Here is a 22,478-nt window from a genome sequence, read left to right on the forward strand (position 1 = left end):
CGCTAAGGAAATTGCGCGACGCGTGATGACGTTTTCCACAATTCCTAAGAAGACAACTTTTTGTTTATGCTCAGCTTAGGCTAGTCGAGTAGATTATTAAGCAAAGAAGCAAATAGATAGCCTTGCCCTACTTTAATTAAGAAGCTAACTGCTGGCCGCGGTCATACTTATCTCGCTCTCTTAACTTAAGCTTATCTCTTGTCCTAGATTTCATAGTTTATAAGTACATTTACTTTCATGGTCATTTTCATTTCACCAAAATGCCTCGCATAGTGGAGTGTGTCCCTAACTTTTCTGAAGGAAGAAATAAAGAGGTTGATAGATCTAATATCTTTTTTTTTTAATGTCTTTAACTTTAAATAATAAATAACTATTATAATATTAATAATAATAGGATAGGGGCCTGATTATAAATGCTGTGTGACGTGTATAAATCTAGGCCTATCCTATAATCTAGATTCTAGAGGATCTAGAATCTAGATCTAGATATTATTTTTTAACAATCAATGATTCATACTCAAGATTAATAAATATTATTAATAAATAATATTGTTAAATTATTAGTAGGCCATATTATTATAAAGTATAGGGCCTAATTATAATAATAACACTATTATAGCACTAAACTCTAGTCTACTACTACACTTACACTACTAGTACTAGATCTACATTGTGTATTTTACAGAAATGATAGTTGCTTAAAAAATCGGAAGATATTTTTAATAGATCTTAGAATCTAGAATAAAATAAGATGGCCAGACAAAATATTAAAATAAGATGGCCAGACAAAATATCAAACAAAGACCTGTGGCAAATTATAAAGCAACAGGCAATAGAGAAATGGGGATGGATCGGACACACATTATTAAGAAAAGAAAATGAAAACTTTGCAAAACATGCTTTGGACTGGAATCCCCAGGGAAAAAGGAGGGTGGGCCGGCCAAGGAAAACATGGAAGAGAACGGTTGAAGAAGAGGCGAAAACAGCTGGGCTCACATGGGCACAGATTAGGGGAGCAGCCCAAAACCGAGTCCGCTGGAGATGTGTGGTTGCAGCCCTTTGCTCCCCAGGTGCCACAAAGGAATGATGATGATGATGATGTTAGAATCTAGAAGCTAAATCTAAAATTCAGATTAGGATTGGTAAATTGAAAATTGTCAGAGGCTACTAAAAGAGGGAATTACCTAGATCCTAGACCCCCCCCCCTATTAGCTATGTAGCCTAACATTCAGTTTCCCTACAGCAGATTATACAGTGTAGTTTTAAGTGTAATGATTGTTAGTATTTAAAGTAAGTCATTAAAGTCTTCAAAGTCTTTTGTATTTTGAAAATTATTAAAATTGTTTCCACAAGCCATACATAATACATATCCATTTTCAAAGGAAAAACCAAACATAATGCTCTTTTAAAACCTTTACATTTAACAAAATTAATATATACTATGAAGATAATGTTAATAAAGAATGAAATTAGACACAAGCTTTTAGTTTTTAGCTAAAATGTGCTTGCTGTGTCTCATGTATGGCTTATCTAATATGTTTGTGAATTTTAAAAAGTAATTAAAAAGGTTTTAAAGATGTTTTTGTTGACTTGCATTTATTATAAAACTCAAACATGTAGAAAATTTTACTTAAGCCATACAATGAGTTGGACATAAGACAAAAAATGTAGGCCTATATCACTGTTGTACTAAATACCGTAGTTTAATACTTTTCATTAATCATTGTTAAAAATAACTCATTTGTTATTAGGTAATTGAAGCAATAGCCTCTGCTATTGCTCAAACTTCAGGATGCAGCCTTTTAGATGTCGACCCAGGACAGTCCACAAACAGAACTGTCTATACATTTGTGGGCACACCTGAGGCGGTCATTGAGGGAGCAGTGAATGCAGCAAGAGCTGCTCATCACTTTATTGATATGAGACTTCATCAAGGTCAGAGTTTTAAGTGTGATGTGTGTTAGGCTACTCTAGCTTAAAAACATAGATATTTATACACATAAAAAAACAACTCTAATTCATATGTGAAATTTTACAAGTAAATTCAAGCAGTAGACTTTTTTTTCTATTTATAATTAGTCACCTCAATATTTTGTATTTATCTTATGACTACCAATCAATTTTATGTAGGCCTATAGATCTACTTACTAAAGAAAAACTCCAGTTTTCTCACAGATTTTTTTGTTCACTCTCTGCTTACTTAGTTTTAAGGTTTATATAATGCACTTTTTTTTATTTCAGTTGAGTTAGAAATCATTAATTTTAAAAGAAATATTTTATTGCTGCATAACCTATTTTTAAATCACCAAATGTTTAATCTTTTGATTATTTTGAGCAACAGGTATGAGGGTTATTAAGTTAGACTTTTGGGCTGAATGATAATATCAAACAAACTGTAATTTTACAATGCAGTCTCAAGATAAAAGTAGAGAAGAAGAATTATTGTGATAACATAACACATCCCCATATACCATATAGACATTTAATTGCCTGCCTTAAACCTCAAGTTAGGTAAGGTAAGTAACTACTTTGACAAGGAGACTCCCCAAAAAAGAAGTATTTATGGGGTTTGTAGAAATACTTTATGTTTCATTAGTAATACTTTAATGGGTGAAAGTTTTATTAAAACATATTTTTACTTCGTATTAATAAAATTCTTTCAGGAAAACTCAATTCTGGTAATTTTAATAAATGTAATAAATTTAAATTGTAAGTAAGTGTAATAATTACATCAGAAAATATTTGTATTGGTAGGTGAGCATCCTAGATTAGGAGCTCTGGATGTTTGTCCTTTTGTCCCTGTTCAAGATGTTAGCATGGAAGATTGTGCAAGATGTGCTAAAGAATTTGCATCAAGACTGGCTTCCGAGCTTGACGTCCCAGGTAATTTTTGTTTTGGTTTACATTTATTTTTCATCATGTAACAGATTGATAAATATTATGATAATTTAAATTAATAGAAAAAACTTCTTAATTCTCATTGATTGATTGATGATACCAGCTGTGCATAAGCCATTTCATTTAATTGATAAGCAATTTTTCTTACACTATAACTAATTATTTTATATAACAAGTTTCTGTAATTTTTTACAGTGTATTTGTATGGAGCAGCATCAGATACAGAATATAGAAAAACTTTACCTCAGATCAGAGCTGGGGAGTATGAAGGTCTACAAGACAAGGTAATAAATAGTTTCCCTTCTTCCGGATTTCAAACATTTGGAAAAATTTATTTTTATTAAAAAATGCAGTAAAAATTTAATTGAAAGACAAGAATAATAATTCAGCATTTACTGTTAGACAAAATATTTAGAACAATTGCTTTGAGATTTAAAAAATTATTACTAAATTAATTAGTTTTTTTTAGTATGGTAAAAACTTAAGTATAATAAAGTATTATTTAGAAAAACATTGTCAACCCAGTATTTAATTACCTACATACATTTTTAATACATTGTAAATTCTGTGACTGAAACAAAAAAAATATTTAAAAAATGTTCTAAAGCTGAAAGACCCACTTTGGAAGCCTGATTTTGGGCCTACTGCATTTGTGCCATCATGGGGGGCAACTGTTGTTGGAGCAAGAAAATTTTTGATTGCCTACAACATTAACTTACTAGCGACTAAAGAGCAAGCCCATAGAATCGCACTGAACATACGGGAAAATGGAAGAGGAGAAAATGAGGTACTTAACAATGTTTTCAAGAGGTAGTTAAAAATTTAATACTCTATATAAACTTTAACCAGTGTCTGTATAATAGTCTTAACCCATAGAAAAATATCAGAAAAAATAGTGGTGATATATGTATGTCTTTAAAATAGTAACAAAGGGTATTGTGATGCAGGTATGGCTTTACAATATTTACTAATGGCAATGTGACATGGGTATGTCTTTACAAAAGTTACAAGTAGTAGTGTGATGAATCCCAGTGATCTTTGGCTAGAGTTTAGAAGGGGGGGGGGGGGCATTTTTTTTTTATTACCTCATCTCAGTTAGTTGAATCTGTGTTTTTACAGAATTAAAAAAATATTTTAAAGCTACTACATTTAGAATAGCTAGTTCTGTTGTGTTAACAAGATTTAAAATGACTATTGATTCTATTTAAAATCAATTTTGGCTACTCCAAAATTAATTTTGGCACTTCCGGAGGATTCAGTTAAAGTTAAAAATGATATGTGTCCATTCATTTATCAGCCAGGTAGGTTGAAATGTGTTCAAGCTATTGGCTGGTACCTAGAAGAAGCAAACATGGCCCAGGTATCTGTGAACATCACAGATTACGAAGTCACTGGCATTCATACAGTGTATGAGGAATGTTTAAAAGATGCTAATGTAAGTCACTGTCATAGTTTCTCTATCATTGTATTCATTCTACCATCTAATACCATCAACTTAAATATATGTATGTGTGTGTGTATATTCGTTGTTTATTAAATAGTTATTGACAAAAGTTATTCTTAACTGTGTAATTTTAAATCAATTGAATATTTTAAGAATGAACTTTTCTTAATACATTCTTGACTTCCTAGCATTTGAATGTTAGTGTTCAGGGTTTGTATGCAATCTGGAATATTTGTGGAATTAAGAAAAAAGTAATGCAGAATGGAAAATCATAAGTGTTTGTACTGGTATAGAACAAAAGGTCTGTAGTAATTAATGTAAAAAACAAAAAAAAGTTTTTGTGTCCCATGGTATATTGTTATTAATAAAGACATAAATGACATTGCATAGTATCCAGACTACGTTGACAATACGGCTTCAAAGATCATATCACTTTCGTTGTTTTCTTTTGCTTGAGAGTATCTGGTAAAAGTTAGCACATGAAAGTATGACAAACCAGATATTTCTACTTTGTCATACTTTATTGTAATTATTCTTTGCTATTGAATCAATTTTTTAGTTTGAAGTCACATCACCTTGCTTTAAAATAATTACAGGTTTGAGTAAAAATGTTTGACATGCTAGTAGTTAAAATGTTTGCAACATACTTTAAAAAGTTACAGATATAAAGGTATTTTATTATGGAAAGCTAATCCTTTTTGTTTTTGCTGCAAAAATTTTGTTACAATTGGCTTGGGAAAGAAAACAGCTCTATAATGCTAAATTACATTCTAAATATTTGTTCACTGTAATTAATATAAGGACATTATGTTGTTCCATAATTAATTTAGTTATATATGAGTTTTTCCATTTATGCATAGAAAATCTTTCAACTGGAATCTAACTTTCAGAAACAGTATGAACACTTATTATTTGTTTCATTTCAGCTTGGAATTTTTAACCTCAAATATTAGCTTAGGTATAGGATTTTCTATTTGGTTACAATTGTTTTGGAATTTTACAATTTGATTCAACAAAATATTTAATTTTACATTTGTTTTGTAATGTTTTTACCTCGTATTATTTTAAACTTCAAGTTAAGAAAATCACACATGTATGTCTGGTAGTTCTTGGATATGCTGTATTTTTGTAGTTATGCTTAGCTATAAAAAAACTAAGATAAAAAGTCATTTCACTTGAGACTGAATGAAATTATATTGTTTTATAATAAAGATCTTAACTCATTTTTAATACTGTTAATACTTTTATTACATTGGTATATCTGTTCTTGCATATTTTTAAAAACTTTGATACAAAATTTTATTCCAGAGTTTTATACTTATGCTACATTTTTTTCATAGGAACTCAACATTGCTGTAGTTGGATCTCAAATTGTAGGGCTTGTACCCCAAAAGACCTTAATGGATGCTGCTGAATATTACATGAAAAATGAAAAATTGTTTATCTTGGAAGAAGACCAGAAACTGAGATTGGTAAGTTTGTATGATCACTATTTTATAGCTAAATTAGATCTAACTTCTTAACTATTACATAGCTTTTTACTAGCTTATAGACATTTATTTAAATCATCTCAGTATTACCCATAATAGTGCTTTTAATTTTAAACAAACAAAAATAATTGTACATCACTTATGAGGAAATATTGTCTTGAAGAGAGATGTCATTATTTAAATTGACTTTTTCTATTCAGGTTATTAACCGACTTGGATTAAACTCTTTAGGTGGATTCAATCCTAAAGAAAGAATCTTAGAGTGAGTAAGGTTTGCAATTCCACTCTGGAAATGACAAAAAAATTGTAGATTTTTAAATGAATCTGTACAAACATTGATTACATATTTGTAATAATGTAACTTGATCCTATACATTTTAATGCTTCCATTAATTTTGTTGCAAATATTCCTTTAACTGCTCTTTTTAAAAAAATCAAGTTCTTATTTTTTTAAATAGGTTTAGATTGTTATCATAATTAGAGTTGATCTTATCAAACAATACCAATGAAATACTGACCATTTTACTTGAACTATAGGTACATGATTCAAGCAGACAGAGATGGGCCACTTGCCAGCATGGATCTTAAAGACTTTATTCTAACTGTAGGTTCAAGGTCACCATCACCAGGAGGAGGCTCTGTGGCAGCATTAGCTTCATCTTTGGTTTGTAAAACATTTTTTTAAATATGTTTTTATTATGAATTTAATGCATTGTACTTCGGCCTTATAATAGGTATAAAATAAAAAATAGTCTAATATACTTAGGATTTAATGACATATTTTTTTCCAAAATGGTTCATTGTTATGAGTCACAGCAAATTTTTATGCTGTAATTCAGCTACAAAAAAAACACATTTAATTTGTGAGCTCAATATTATTAGATAATGAATACATCTTTTATAATTTTTTGATATAATTGATGCTAAATTTTGGTCCTTGTGAAGCCAAAGGGTATTCTAAAATATGCCAATTTAAAAAGTGCTTAACTTTTAAGTTAAAATCTTACTGTCTTAAATATTACATCCATCTGCTTAGAATCACTAGCTCTATGCTTTTAAAATCAAAGCAATGTTTGTGTGATTGATTTAAAAAATTAGTTTAGTGCACCTACTTTAATCAAAATGGTTTTGCTTTATTGTTGTAGTTTTCAAATAAAATATGCTCCATAATTTCCTTTCTAGGGTGCAGCTCTGGGCTCTATGGTTGGATTCTTGTCTTATGGAAATAAAAAATTTGCTGATCTAGATGAAACAATGAGAACTTTGATACCACCTTTGTATAAAGGAATGAAAGATTTAATTCCTTTCATTGATGCTGATGCTGCAGCTTTTAGTGAATACATGGTAAGCTTTAACATATTGAATATTTCTGTTAAATAACGCAGTTATAATATTTTTATGACAAGATAATATTTTATCTGTAAATTTCCCCAAACTCAGTACAGTGGTTTAACTGTTAGGTAGGATTGATAAACTACAAGCAGTAACTGGTATTTTAAATTTTTGCTCTCGTATTATAATGACATTTGTTCACATTAAATTGTATTTCATAATTCTTCTAAGCTATCTTAATTTCCTTTAATTTTCAAAATTTGCTTTACTAAATATTTATTTTTATTTCTTAAAGCTTGCTACTAAACTGCCTAAAAAAACTGAAGAAGAGAAAAAAGAGTAAGTCTGATCAATCATAATTGGCTTTTTAAAGAAACTATAGTAGGTTGGATTGATGGTTTCATTATACCATTTGTTGGATACAAAAGGATTTTGTTGTTTCTATTACCACATATCTTGTATCCTGTTCTAGGAGACAAGAGGCAATAAAGCAAGGTTTGCTAACAGCTGTGCAAATTCCTATGTGTGTAGCTCAAATTGCCAATGATATGTGGCCTCATTTAAAAGAATTGGCAAAAGTTGGAAATTTCAATTGTAAATCAGATTTACAGGTACAAATTAAGATTATACGTTTTATGTAGGTTTAGAAAATATTTTATTTGGATTTAATTCTTTTGATAACTGCATTTTTTTTTCACATTTGCGTTCTCATAATTGTATTTAGACTGGAGCCAGAATTTTAGAGACAGGTGTGTGGGGAGCATACTATAATGTACTGACTAACCTGGATCAGATTGAGGACCCTGAGTTTGTGGCCAAGGTACTGCTTGGTTTTGTTTCCTTAGACAAAAGTCTTGATTTCATTATTTTGTATAAAAACCGCAGCAATTTTTTCAGTTGTGAAGATATTTATTAATTTATATTTAACAGGCAAGGAGTGATATTGAATTGGCAATTGCTAAAGCACAAAAAGAAAAGGAAGAAATCTTGAGCATCTTGGCTGAAAGGCAAAAATGAAAAGTGTCTAAACCTTAACCACTTTTAAAAATAAAACTATTTTTCAACTTGGTAAATGTTTATAATTTGGGTGATGGGTGTTCGATGTAAGTTTTAAGCATATTTTTGGTGTAGTTAGTTTCCAAACATAATGAACTTAAATGTTGATTTTTTTTATGCTTGAAAAATTTAAATGTATTTTTTAGTTGAAACAGGATTCAGAATAATAGAACTGGAAAGAATTCAGTATTGTTTTTGTAAGCAGGAGTTATTTGTCCTGTCATTCTTACTTTGCAGTATTATAATATCATAATATTACTATATAATTTCCTGATGTCGTATTTTATACATATTCACCTGTTCATTTTATACAAATTATAACCACACTGTTTTCAGCAATAGATGATGCTTTGCTTTCAGTTTAATCAGAGCTACATTTTACATTTGTTGGCCTTTGATTGCAATGTGCATTTTTTTTCTTACACTGCCAGTTTCTCTACTTGTAATTTTTTTTTTACATTTTGTTCCTCTGGGTAAATGTAATACATCTTTTACATGTGAGTAGAAAATCAAACTATCCTCAGACATAGTTAATCCTGATCTCCATGTAGTGGTATTGCATGTTCACATAATTTTATATAGAAAGCTTTCAATGATTTTTTTGTCACATTTTAAAATAATCCCTTTTCTTGTTATTATTTATGCCATTTATCATGTTATTAAAACAAGTTATATCATACTGGTAACATGCTCAATGACCACACTGCTGACATATAGTCAACTTGAGACTTCTGCTGAGTATCTGCCTACTGTGCTGTCAAAATTCCAGATTACATCTGTTATTGCTAAGTGTCTACTTAAACTCCTACTTAAAGAAAGTCATTGGATACAAGCTGACATTTAATTGTCATCAGCAAAGCTTAAGTTTTTACTATCATGAAACAGCAATACTCTGTGATTATAACAACATAATTTATGTACCATTACAAGCTTTAATTTTTTTAATTTATAGATTGTTCTTAATTCATGGGAATAATTCTTATCATTACAAGAAAGATAATTATGAATTCTTTAAGGTTTAACTCAAAATACTTTTTTATGTCAACATTTTTCTTTATTAATAAACAGTCCATGAACTGAAGCAGCACAGATTTTAATAAAAATACATCACCATCATAAAACTGATGGTTTTCACACAAATTTATAAACTTGTAATTTTTGTATACACAAGTTTTCTTTTGATGTTAAAATGCAAAGCTGTGATCTATGTTTATAGCTATCTTTAGATAGAGGTTGTTTTTGCTATAAGATATTCACTGCTGATTTTTGCACTTTGCATAATTCCAGAATAAAATCTTCATAGAAACTTTTTTGACATTTGTTTGTTAATGTGTGTTTTGGTGAGACTGTATTGTTGTATGTGAATTGCACAAATCTAAATGAATCCTTATATAAGTCAATAATTGGATTGTTGTATTTGACTGGTACAAGAATCTCGTATACCATCACCATCATTTGATGACTGATTTAGCTTATAAAGAGTAATTCCTTCCCCAGCAATACATAGGTATACAGAGTCCCTGTAACAGCAAGGAAAAAATATATAAATATAAGTTGTGATCAAGCTTATTGATCTTGTGCATTTTCAGTTTATAAAACAAATTATTTCCATACTAAAGAAATCTGTTGTTTACATACTTATTGAAATTTAATTCAACTATCAGGTTACTGCCACATTTATTTTTTAAAATATCCACAAAAACAAACAAAAATGCCTAACCTATGCAATTTTACATCCATGCTTGAAACATTGGCCACATGAATGAAGTTACTTGAAAGAATCTGCAACTAAAGTAAAATAAACTTGTTTATTATTTTATTTGAAGTATCAAACAATATTGTGGTTCAAAAATAAAAAGTTCAACTAGGATAAGAAAATCAAAATAAATATTTGACAATTAGTAGAGGCAAGAGGGAAAAAAATTGAACATTAAATGATAGTATAACAATACTCAGGGTTGGCATAATACAATGAGTGATTGCTATCCCATAAGTTCACCCAGCACTAAAGAGGAAAGTAAATCCAGGGCAATGTGATGACCACACAATCTTTCAAACACTGAGTTCACCACCACTTTTGCTCTACACTGAGTTCACCACCACTTTTGCTCTACATTGAGTTCACCAACACTTTTGCTCTATGGATTATTGGAGCTGAAAATGTGCTCTTGTTTTTTAACAACTAAATGATGAGAAGAATTCTGATCTTAGCTTCACTCTGGACTGGTCATGAGATCCCCAAACAGAATAATAGCTTAGTTTACCTGTATAGTAGTAGATTGAATAGAATGATCTATAGCCCAAACTATGATCCTCTGGTCAATGGAAGCTGACACAAGCAATCCAGGTGACACAAGCCAGATTCCTGTTGGTTAATGAATGGGATGTAAGAAAATATTTCATAAAAAAAGTTTAGTAAACTCTGATATTAAAACTCCTATCTGTGTTACAAATTTACGTTATGCACTAAGATCTTGCCTCAAGCTTCTCTAATAATTGTTCTATAAAATCTCATTTTCAATTTCACAAGCTAGAATTAAGATCAATGATCATTTTCTGTTCTTACAGTGCAGCTGCAAAGACTAAACAAGTAAATAAAACTACCTGTAATTTGTGCAGCGTGTGCATCAGGCTTGACGACTTTGGCTAACACTTTTAAATCAGGTAACTGCAATTTGTGAACAGCTATAGCATTGTCATCACCTCCAGAGGCTACAAGCATGCAGGAGTCTGAAAAATATTTACTGCTGTAGTTAGCTCAACTCTAGTATCCATTACGGGTGTACATGACTTGCTAACATTTCAAACTGTCTGCATCTATTTATATTAAAGTATATATAGTTCTCAAATAAAAATAATTTTTTTGTTACCAATTAGTACAGAGGTAAATATAGCACTAAAGTGAAAGCTATAATGTAATACATAAATCATTAATTAGTTAAAAGAGGTGGGTTTCCAAGAAAAATAAACTACTGGATCAGCTGATCAACTTCCTACCTGATATCTGAAGTGTGTGTAGACTGTTGATCCCAGACTGGTGTGCCTTCAGTACAGCCACTGGCTCCCAGGGTGCTTTGCTGGCAACTGGTTGGGTAAAATCTACGTAGTCCTCCGCTTCATCATCATCACCCTTGCCAGCTTCACAAGATTTTAACACAGTCATCACAACAGTATCTAGCGACCAGATAACTATCTGGCCATTGGTTGACACAGTTAAAGAGAAAGGCAGTGCCAAGTTTCCTGGAGTTGTGTGAACGTAGTGCAAGACTTTGAGCATACATCCCCTATGGTAATCAGTGGCTACCAGCAGAGAGAACTTCTTCAAGCTCTCATCAAATGAAAATACCCTAGAAGGTTAAAACAGTGAAATACAAGCTAAAAAATTAAATGATAAAAGTAATTAGTGTAATCAAAAGATTGAATATAATTGTAGAGCAGGTAAAACTATAACATGTATAAAAGGAAAACGAATGACAGGTTAATTTTTAAATTTTTATGGTTATATTTTGCTTTCATTTTGATACACTTTTTTTCAACTGTTTTTACAATGCTCCATATTAGCTTATCACTTGAAACACATGTTTTCTACTTTTATAAAACTAAGCCCTTCTACTTGTTTAAGACCAAGGAAAGACCTGCTTGTATAAAATAAAGGAAAGATGTACTTGTATAAGATAAAGACCTACTTGAATAAAACAAAGACCTCCTACTCCTTTATAAGATAAAGACTTACTTTTAAAAGTCAGAAACTTCCTATGTAAGAGAAGTAACTGAAGCAAATATTACCTGTAAACTCCATCAGAGCCAGCAGCAGAAAGAATGTGTAAATGTGACACTTGATGAGAAGATTCCTTTAAGACATTGCTGCCCTGATTTAGCAGCTGGACCACTGACGATGCTGACAGTGACATGACCCGTGTCTCCGGGTCAAGTCGAAGTTTTCTTGTCTTCCATGAAGAAAAGTGTTGTTTGTGTCTTGCCTCCCCTAGAAAGTGTGTAGACAGGTGCTCATATGTACATCCAACATCACCTGAATCAACACCTGAACACTCACACGCTTCACTGTCTAGCACTGGTGCAGTAGCACCAGCACATTCTGTGTGTTGATCAGCTTTTGAATGCCATGATTTGTTATTAACATTACTAGTTTTCTTTAGAATTTGACTCTGTTTAAATAATTTAATTTTCCATGCACGAATTTCAGCACGTCCACCTCCAGTGAAAAGAAGAAAAGTTGTGGATTCATTAATAGCTGCATCCAAAGCTTTTAAACTTTCTAGTTGAACTTCATTGTTGCATGAGGAAGTAGTGTCAGAAACTGCCAAACATCTGACACTAGAGTGATGTCCCTTTAAGGTTGTCAGAGGTGTCCAAGTATAAAATAATTTTTTGTATGCAATCATTAAGGGAAAGTTATTACAATTCCATAAAATGTGCTTAACATAGACATTAATTTTATGAGTATTATTTAAATAATTTGTACAACATTCAGTTGCATTCTGAAACAACTAAATTGTACCAGGAGGAAAGTAATGTAACATTTGGTGAAAACAAATCTGCCTTATAAAGGATACTAATAAACATTCCAATATTAACTGTTGTGTCTTCACTGGCACTGCACACCAAATGCACTGCTTGACCCTGAGTTTCAAATGGTGATTTTAAAAATTTGACATCACATAACTCTCTTCCATGACAAGCTGGCTAGATGAGAGACAAAAAAAAAATTTAGTTTGTCAAATTTTTATGCCATAAACTGTCACTTATCTGTTAATGTTTTGAGCAAGCATTTAGAAAATAATCTTTGAGCAAAAATAAACATTAGTTTAAGTGCAGTAAAAAAATCTATTTAAAAACCTGGACAATGGTTTGTTTAGCCTGACTTCCTGTATCCACCATGAAGATATTTGAAGCTTTGATGTAGGCAAATCTCAACATCCCATTCTCATGGATGCACCCCCAGGTTCTGTGGCCACCACCACAATAGATGGACATGAGCTGTTGGTTGTATGTCACACTCCAAACTACAAACTCACACTGAAAAAATGTGACAAATGCAATAGATGGACATGAGCTGTTGGTTGTATGTCACACTCCAAACTACAAACTCACACTGAAAAAATGTGACAAATGCAATAGATGGACATGAGCTGTTGGTTGTATGTCACACTCCAAACTACAAACTCACACTGAAAAAATGTGACAAAAGCAATAGATGGACATGAGCTGTTGGTTGTATGTCACACTCCAAACTACAAACTCACACTGAAAAAATGTGACAAAAGGTAAAAAGCATTACATTGAGTTGTGATATTTGTGCTTATTAATCTTCAACTCAAATTTGCAACAAATATTTATCTTGAACAGCAAACACAAATTTTTCAGAATCTCTTGTTCCCTTCTCAGACTGTAAACACACATGACGACAAAATGAGCAAATGCATTACTACATTTCAGTTTGAAATACTGTTAGCATAGAATACAACCATCAAAGTTTGACACCTTGACTTACTGAAAAAAAGCCATACACCAGTAAATCTCCATTATGCCATGCCAGTTTGTCAATCCATTCAAAGCCTTTTATAATCTAGTGGTTAAAAATGGTAAATGGTTACTTAAAGTAAAGACAATCAAGTTTTTATTTATATTAGATATAGATTTTACTTATTCTATCAGGAAGTTGTAAAACAATTCTAAATCTTATATAACAGCATTAATTTGTTGGTGAAAAAAGAGCTCTAAACTCCCTACCTTGTTGCCATGTAGCAGCACAAGTTTTCCATCTACAAACTGCCACTGTCTGTAGAACCCATCCCTCCCGGCTGTGTAAACAAAGCCATCCCTGAAGGTGACAAATGTCACACCAGCCTTGCCGTGCACTCTTGTAAAGCTTTGTGATGGCTTTATATTATTTAAATAGAATTACTATAAAGCTTCTTCACAGTTAAGAAAAATTGAATGGAGTTAACTTTCATTGGGCAATCCAAATAAGGCCAACATATATTTAGAAATATAGTTTTTTAAGAGATTTTTTTGTGAACTTTAAAAAATTAATGTAAATGCCCTCGAAAAAATTCTAAGTAAATTCTAACACTATTATTACCAATCTCACATTAATGTTCTAACCTCTTGCTTATATGTGTCATCATTAATCTCATGTTGATCTAAAGTAAACACATGGATAGATCCATCCTTATCTCCACAGACAAGAGTTCCATTATGTATATCTGCAGTGAATTGGTTTGATAACGGGCATGCAGCTGATATCCAGCGATGTTTGCTAGTTGGTAGAAACATTCTGTGTTGAACAATTAGGTTCAGAGAAGTACCATCATTATTCTCTACCACATCAATTTTTATTAATATCTGTAAATACATGCACAAGACATTTGTGTTTATATAGAAACATTTATAAAAAAACACATAGGAAAAAAATGTATTGTCAAAAAACTTTTTGTCTAATAGTACTAGCATTTGTTACAATTTAAATATCTCTAAACTGAAAATGTCATTACACAATGTCCATCTGGTCCAGAGGCTATAAAGTGGTCATTATTTAGCCATGTGAGGTTTAACACTTTGCCTTCAAAGTAAGTTTCCTCAGCAAAAGTTATTTCATCGCTGTCTATATCTGTTGTTTGAGACAGAACAGAATATTTCACAAATAAGCGTTTACCTCTGTAAATTCTGCATTAGTTTTAATTTAAAATAAAATATTAAATATTTAGTGCCATTTGTTTTTATTAACACAGTGTATTTTTTACTAGATACCTGCGTAACGCATAACTCTCACAGTGCCGGTGATGCTGCCAATCACAAATGACTTCTGATCTATACAAGGGGACACTACACTGTAAGACCGGAACTTTGCATCCTGGATTATCAAGGTAAAACGCTGATCATTCACTTTGTAGGAGTAAAGACATCTGAGGACAGTTTTAAAAGACTTATTGCATTGTTTGTAATTCATGATATAATGAACGCAAACAACATAAATAAGACAGATTAATTCTTCAATCAATATCTTACATGTGTATGAATCTTTATGAAATATCTCACATGTCAATGAGTTATAAATGATTTTCAAACTAAACATGTTATTTAAGATTAGAAATATTCTTGATATTTATAGTAAAATAATTTTAAAATATCAATCACTAACAAACTAGTGTTAAAAGAAAATGATTTTGACTTACCCTGAATTCATCATTACCAACAGTGTGTCATAATTCAGCAGTCTCACAATTCTTGGAAAATCCTCTTCATTCTTAAAATAAAACAATAACTAATGTTCTATAGAGCATTATTATTCACAATTAGTCTTGCATGATAAAAATTAATGTTACATCAAAATAATTTACTAACATCATCACAAACTATTCTATACACATGTTAAGTTGTGATGTACCATTCTATACACAGGTTAAGTATGAACCTACCATCCTAGAGAGATTTAATATGTGAAAACCTACCATCCTACAGAGATGGGATATCAGAACCTACCATCCTACAGAGATGGGATATCAGAACCTACCATCCTACAGTTCACCGGAACTTGAACACTCCTCTGAGACTGTGTCTTCTTATGCTGGTGCACCTGCCACTTCCTGATGCTAGCATCTCCACCCCCAGTTATCTGTATCAGTTCAAAAACACACTCTCAATTATTACTATTGATACTCATGTCTTTAAAATTATTTATTACCCCTCTATATTGATTTGTATGGATTATAAGAAGACAGCTGAATGATGTAAAACTAAAGCTTATTTCCAACCCATCCAAATTGATTTGTATTGATTGCAAGCAAACTGTCAAATGATGTAAAACAAATAATCATGTGGTTATCCAGCAGTTCAGTCCATAGATTAGAAGTTCAATTGTGTTTTGTGCAAAAATATTTCCCACAAACAGGTTAAAAGTATAAAAGATAATTATTAATTACCACAAATTTCTCATCTTCTGTAACAGCTAGACTCCATATGCTCTTTCCCTGGGATAATAAAACATATTTTATTGAATAAATTGAATCATGATCACACTGGTAAAATATGAAATGTAAATAACAGAATACATTACAATGTCAGTAAATAAATTACTCTGACACATTTACTCAAATAAATTAAACAGCTGTAATAAATAGATTCCGTGCAAATCTATTTTGAAAGCAACAATAACTCTAAAATTAATCAGTTTAAACCATTTTTTTTAAATATATTCAATTAAAAAAGATATTAAAAAAATATCATTTTAACACACTCACCTTATGTCCTTTTAAAGTACTCATCACATTACCGGAGTAGTTCCAAACAAAACATGTAGCATCCTATATGTTATGGTAAAAAAACATATCATATTTTGTTTCAATACACAGACTCAAACATATTATAAACATTAGAATAGAGTGGTGAAATTAATTTTAAAGCTATTTTGAGCAACATAAACAGTTTTCTCTTTGTGTTAAATTCCTTTCTTCAAATGGATGAAAGGAGGCACCACACAGTATTATGTGCATTCATACACATTATGAGAACCTCTAAGCTCCAATTAAGGAAAAACTGAATTCTAGTTTAGAAATGTTGCTGCACCATTTCTGCAGCTTTTATCTGGAAATAAACTAAAACCTCCTAGACTAACCAAGTCAGAAAGATAATGGAATGCCAATTACCTCGCCAACACTAACAAAATAGTTGTCCATTAATACCACCTTCCAGACACGGGCAGAATGACCATAGAGACAAAACATTAAACTGCTCTGCATGCTCCTCCAGTCATCCACAGTTGGACATTGGCCCTCTACACAAGGGAAAGATAACTGCCACATTAAAATGCTACGGTCATCAGAGGCGGAACAAATCCGACGATGTCCAGCATGATAACTGATAGAAAAAATAACACCCTGTGGATAGAACATGTGGTTTTTATTTTATTAAGCAGTCTAAAATACTATTCATTTTAAAGCATGTACTAGCATTTTAAAAATAAGAATATATATATAATGTTATATATGTGTTATTTTTCTCTAATTCCCATTAGTTCATCTCATTTTTATTTGAGGATTAATCAATGCACATGACACTCAAGTTCTATTTTCAGAAAAATAAAACATAAAAATAAAATGACCTTATGACCAGATAAAACTTGCATAGTTTCTACTGGATGCTGTCCACTAACACCACTATCCACTTCACCCTCTGAATCCACTGGCCATAAGACAATTTGGTTGAACACCGTCCCCGCAGCCAGAATGAGATTGTTCCAGACATCACCAATAAAAGATGCACAATAGCTTTGTTTTGTTAAGTTGGCTGGATATTTTTATAAAACTATAAACAACTCTATTTGAATTTATACTTTGAAAAGTACATTTTTATTGCAAAAAGCAAAAATATTAATAATGAAAAATACTTCAGATACATTTTTAAAATTGTCCACTAAAATGAAGATGTTAGATTAAACAGTTTATTAAGATAAGTATTGATACTTATCTACATTGATTTGAAAACTGTTGTGAAACTAGCACAATCTAAACAAAAAAATTACTTCCACAAACTAACTTAAGTCGGCCTATTATGTTAACATAAACTAAGGTCACAGCCCTACAAAGAGTAAGTTCTATAAATGCTGGTTAGAAAATAAAAGAGAAAAGAAAGGATACAGAATACAATTCTCTGTACATTGTCTGCCCTGACTAACTTTGTTCAACTGCCAGTCCCATTTAACCACCAAGTTGTGTGCCAGAGCAAAAGCTACCTTCCCAAAGTCTAACTTTAGAATACAAAACACATAAGGTTATCAATAAGTTTTCAAGTATTTTGTTAAAAAGACACTTTAGTATTAGATATAAGAAAGCAAAAATAATTAAAACAATTGGTTCAAAACTGTAGATGGCAATAATAAATAAAGTAAAAAAAAAATCATATTTTGTCAATGGAAATGGCAAAAAGACTAGAAATGATGTCATAGCAAAGAACCAAGAAAATATATAACTCTTTATGGTTAGAGTTTCATTAACTAAGTATTATTTCTGATGCCATTTGTTTGAAACATGATTGCCTTTTAAAATCCAATATCTGATTATTACTTGTAGTTTAAGGCAATATGTTTCAGGACATTTGTTTAAAATAAGGCTGGGGACAGTTGTTATTGCGCCAGATGTATGTCAGATGATGACCGGGTAATCAATGGAGAGTACAATGACCAAACTGGCTGAACTTTGATTTGGCTGCCAAAGAATCATAAGTAAGTAAAGTTCCTCTTTAGATCTAGCAATCATGGGGCAGATGAAGTTCATGTTTCTAGACCTCGGCATGTGAAAGGGATGGTGTGTTCAGTTCTATGCCCAGCCACCTTTACTATTCCGAATGTAAGTCAAGTACCTATCAGAGGTTGGTGGACTCAGGGACATCCGACAGTCACAAGTAAAAACCAAGATCCGAACTTGAGACCTTGGGTCTTGTAGTCAAAAGCTCTACAATTCAATCATGCCATCTCACAAAAACAATAAGTAAACCGGGGGAAATAGTTTTCAGTCTGAGCCTAGAATGTTGAATAAGTGTGAAACAGGTTGGTGAAACAGAAAAGATTTACAGTGAAAAAAATAGTTCTTACTTGATTTGTTAACCACTGTGCATTCCATATCAGATCACACAAAAAAACAGTTTCTGATACTGAAGTTATGACTTGATTGCCTTCCTTGGACTTGCTCAGTGAAATGACACAAGCCTGTTTACCCCCATATACACAGAACAGTTGTCCACTCTCAATAACTGGACCTGTAGTATAAAGTGTGTTGGGTATATGACACTACCTATGTAAACACATACATAAATTATGGTTTAGGGCCTATATATTTTTAAGCAAGAGGAACTTAACTACATTATTGTTTTCTAAAGTAAAAATTACTTTAATATTTAAAGGCATCAGAAAAAATAATTGCTGTGTAGTAGGCCTATGTTTGATTTAAGTACTAAAATTACTTTTTGTTACTAGGAAAGAGTGCAGTAACTGGGTGAACTAAAGAAAAAAGATAATATTGGAGTGTCAATATTTGTCAACAGTTAGTTGTGTATTTCCTAGTTCTTATTGGTTTTTTAAATCTTTGAAAGAATTAGTTTTTAACATTGCAGCTATCAGAGGTTAATGTTCATTTCTTTTTTGAATAAAAGTATAGGTTAATATGCTGTAATACAACATAAGTGTAATTATGAATATAACTTTAAAAAGATGACACTAATGCTAAAAATGAAGCTCATGTTATTGCTACCTCTTTTTATTCCATGTATTGTGGATTCTGTAAGAACTTGCTGTCTTACTTGCAGTTCACAGGTCGTCAGATTATACACAGATATCTCATTCCCGTAACCTAGGGAGAAAAATTTAATAAAACAAACTTTCTTATGTACTAATTTTGTGTGTGTGGTAAATTCCTGCGGATTAAGTTTCTGTTAGTATGTGAGCTATTTCCTAAAAGGGCAAGTGTATTTTTTTTTCCGTTGTCTCATAATTGTATCATTTTGTATCAGGTTGTGGAAAAAGGATTAGGTTATCCTTTTCAACCAGGAATTCCATTGGGCAGATGAACAGAGTTCACCAGTTTCTGTAATCTCCTAATATTGTGGGATAGTGTGATCAGCACTATGATCAGGAACACATCAGAGCTGGGTGTACTCAGGGACATCAGATGTATTATAATTTAATATTAAATGGATTTGAACTTAAGACTTAAGTTTAAAACTTTCAAGTTAACAATATATTGTTAACACAATGATGTGTTAAACAGTAAACACATGCCAAAAAAGACAGGTTACTTTGAAATTAAATTTGAATACTTTGTGCTTCAACCAGGTTTATTATTTTATATAGAAAAAAAAATATTTTAGAATAATCAGGCTATATTTTTAGTACTTTTTAAATGCCTATTAAGTATCATAAATTATTTAAGTATGCCTATTTTTTTTAGTAAAGTTTTAAGTATTTTAAAAATGTATTTTATTTAAAGTTTAAAGTATTTTTATTTTTTAATATTTTTGGTAATCTATCGTTTTGGGTACGTAAAATCGCCCGCGGCTATTTATGTACGAAAACGTTACCACATTGTCAAGGCTTTAATAGAAGTATATTGTCATACTTTTGTGTCAAATATTATAGATAAATGAATAATAAACCTAAATCAATGGCTAAATATATCGATATAGGCCAGAAATTAACTTTAAACAGCAGTGTCTGAGAGCAAGATTTGCTATATAAACAGCAGCCATTTGTAAAATAGAGTGACTTCCCCCTGAATCTGGCGCTAAAAGCTTATAAAAATAAAACTTAGACAAGATGGCTGCTATAGTAAATGAGCATGATTGCATCTGTTGGAAACATCGCTAGTCTTCATTTATTACGGAAAAGTTTTAATTCAATAGTTTAAAAACAGGTACATAAATGAATCAAGGAAACGTTTTTGAATTTTTTAAAACATAAATCCTCCTCAAAATGTGAAATAATTATTAAAATTTAAGGAGTCACCTGTTTTTCACATTACAAATCGCGGGCGATTTTACGTACCCAAAACGATAGATTACCATATTTTTTAATATTTTTTAACTTTAACTGTCAACTGACCACAAATTATTGTGTCCCCGAAAACATCAACAGCCGTTACAGGTCCTACGTAACTCTGTTTAATTAATGTAATTGACGTTTTGCATTCAAAACTATTCATTTTATTTATGTTTTTTAAAAAGGTTTTCTATCTATTCTATTAGTAATGATGGTAACAGTAACAACTATAAAAGTAAACATGCAGGCTAATACGAAAATGAAAGTAGAAAGTTTTTATTTAACCCGGAAATAATTTTATTTTTTATTTTTTGTATTCGTAATCTTCAATTACAAGTAAAGTCTATTAGTACCATGTTGAGAAGTTAACAGCTTGATTGTTCATCATAACGCAAAGATTAATGGACACATATTTTAGAAATATCTTAATTGTCGAATTATTTCTTGCCTAGAGATTAAGTAAAGGTTTATTGAGTCAATAATTTTTAATATAAAATATGACTGATTGTGGACAGTATCGATACTCAAGGCCCGACCACTGATATGGGCCGGGGATGGGGTTGGAGAAGAAGGAGAGACTTCGGCTGAAGTTTATTTGTTTTTACTTTAAAACAAATTTGAGTACATGTATAAATAATCAGACCTGAACCTCATTTCCATTGATCATGTAAGAGAGTTATTAATGCATGCTAACTTGCATGATTGTCTACAAATAATGCCCTCATAAATTAAGCTGATCGAGTTGGCCTACGCAGTGCGACACAAGGTTTGGGTGATACCTGGTGTGGCAGTGTTTCTTCCAGACTTTTTTCTCCGGTGGGGGGTGGGCGCTTGAAATTTGCGAGAGAAGGGCGGACTAAAATTTCCGGGGAGGGGGACTGGGGCGGACACTGTTAAAAATATTTTTTCTATATATTTTCTATATAAATTCCATTTTGTTCGGGGGGGGGGGGGAGGGTTGGCGATAGACTTTCTTCGGGGAGATGCCTGGAAGAAACTCTGGCGGCAAACCAGGGTGTCACCCCTTCCACCAACGACTATATAAATTACGATACACTATAACCAAGGGTGGACTGGCTGTGTCCAAGCGGACCGGGAAAAAAGAAAGCGGCCAATTTCATCCCACGACCGGAATAGAATATACATAGAAAATATATACTTTTACCCGTGAACTGGGCTGGGATGGTGACCCCCATCCCCGAGTCCTTGTGCATGCCAGAAGTATAAAAGCATGCACTGGGCCATAGCCACCTTCAATGATAGATTTCTAGGAGAATGCAAATGGAAGTTGTTTCAAAAGTAGTTGAAAAAAAGATTGCGCTGGATGGGCCAAAGTCAGTTGATATCACATGAATGGCGCTAAACTGGACGCCTCAATAAAAAAGAAAAGAGGGAAGGCCAAGTGAGAAGAGGAGGTGCTCAACAGAAAAACAACTGCCTAGAGCCGGATAACCTAGCGGAACTGCGGAGAAAGTCGCCCGACACCGGCAAAAGTGGGAAGAGCTTTCTGTGGCGGCCCCGTGTGTCCTGAGCACAGAAAGGAAAAGATTTTTCATATACTAGCAAAATGTTTTGTTTATAATGGTTGACACACTTTTCGCCCAATCAGGAGGCATAGAAGCAGAGGCGATGGGGGCGGGGGGTGCGGACCGCACCGGGTGACACCACTTAGGGGGGTGACACCAAGGCAAAGAATAGCAAAATATATAGA

The 22,478-nt window shown here is 32.0% G+C and overlaps 2 protein-coding genes across 2 annotated transcripts; one reads left to right on the top strand and one right to left on the bottom strand.

The window, feature by feature from the left end:
• The first annotated feature begins 30 nt into the window (after window positions 1–30).
• Window positions 31–9,527, top strand: LOC131955357 (formimidoyltransferase-cyclodeaminase-like). The gene is made up of 14 exons (XM_059319476.1): window positions 31–314; window positions 1,752–1,935; window positions 2,755–2,883; window positions 3,094–3,182; window positions 3,506–3,685; window positions 4,196–4,333; window positions 5,683–5,814; window positions 6,033–6,094; window positions 6,370–6,496; window positions 7,015–7,176; window positions 7,460–7,503; window positions 7,637–7,775; window positions 7,889–7,984; window positions 8,095–9,527. Exons 1-14 carry the CDS (start codon window positions 261–263, stop codon window positions 8,179–8,181), a joined length of 1,623 nt encoding a protein of 540 aa, XP_059175459.1. The 5' UTR covers window positions 31–260; the 3' UTR covers window positions 8,182–9,527.
• LOC131955313 (WD repeat-containing protein 6) lies at window positions 9,503–20,961 on the bottom strand. Its single transcript, XM_059319395.1, has 23 exons — window positions 20,831–20,961; window positions 19,485–19,583; window positions 18,830–18,993; window positions 17,877–17,986; window positions 17,342–17,507; window positions 16,887–17,117; window positions 16,482–16,544; window positions 16,164–16,211; window positions 15,755–15,856; window positions 15,417–15,487; window positions 14,992–15,146; window positions 14,736–14,851; window positions 14,347–14,586; window positions 13,972–14,121; window positions 13,733–13,807; window positions 13,078–13,257; window positions 12,760–12,924; window positions 12,007–12,656; window positions 11,218–11,567; window positions 10,825–10,950; window positions 10,485–10,585; window positions 9,941–10,008; window positions 9,503–9,740 (listed from the first exon to the last, which is right to left on the bottom strand). Exons 1-23 carry the CDS (start codon window positions 20,928–20,930, stop codon window positions 9,617–9,619), a joined length of 3,654 nt encoding a protein of 1,217 aa, XP_059175378.1. The 5' UTR covers window positions 20,931–20,961; the 3' UTR covers window positions 9,503–9,616.
• Window positions 20,962–22,478: the final 1,517 nt, after the last annotated feature.

This window comes from Physella acuta, unplaced genomic scaffold, assembly GCF_028476545.2.
Source record: "Physella acuta isolate Inbredline_101_S28 unplaced genomic scaffold, ASM2847654v3 ptg001063l, whole genome shotgun sequence".
NCBI classification, from domain to species: domain Eukaryota; kingdom Metazoa; phylum Mollusca; class Gastropoda; family Physidae; genus Physella; species Physella acuta.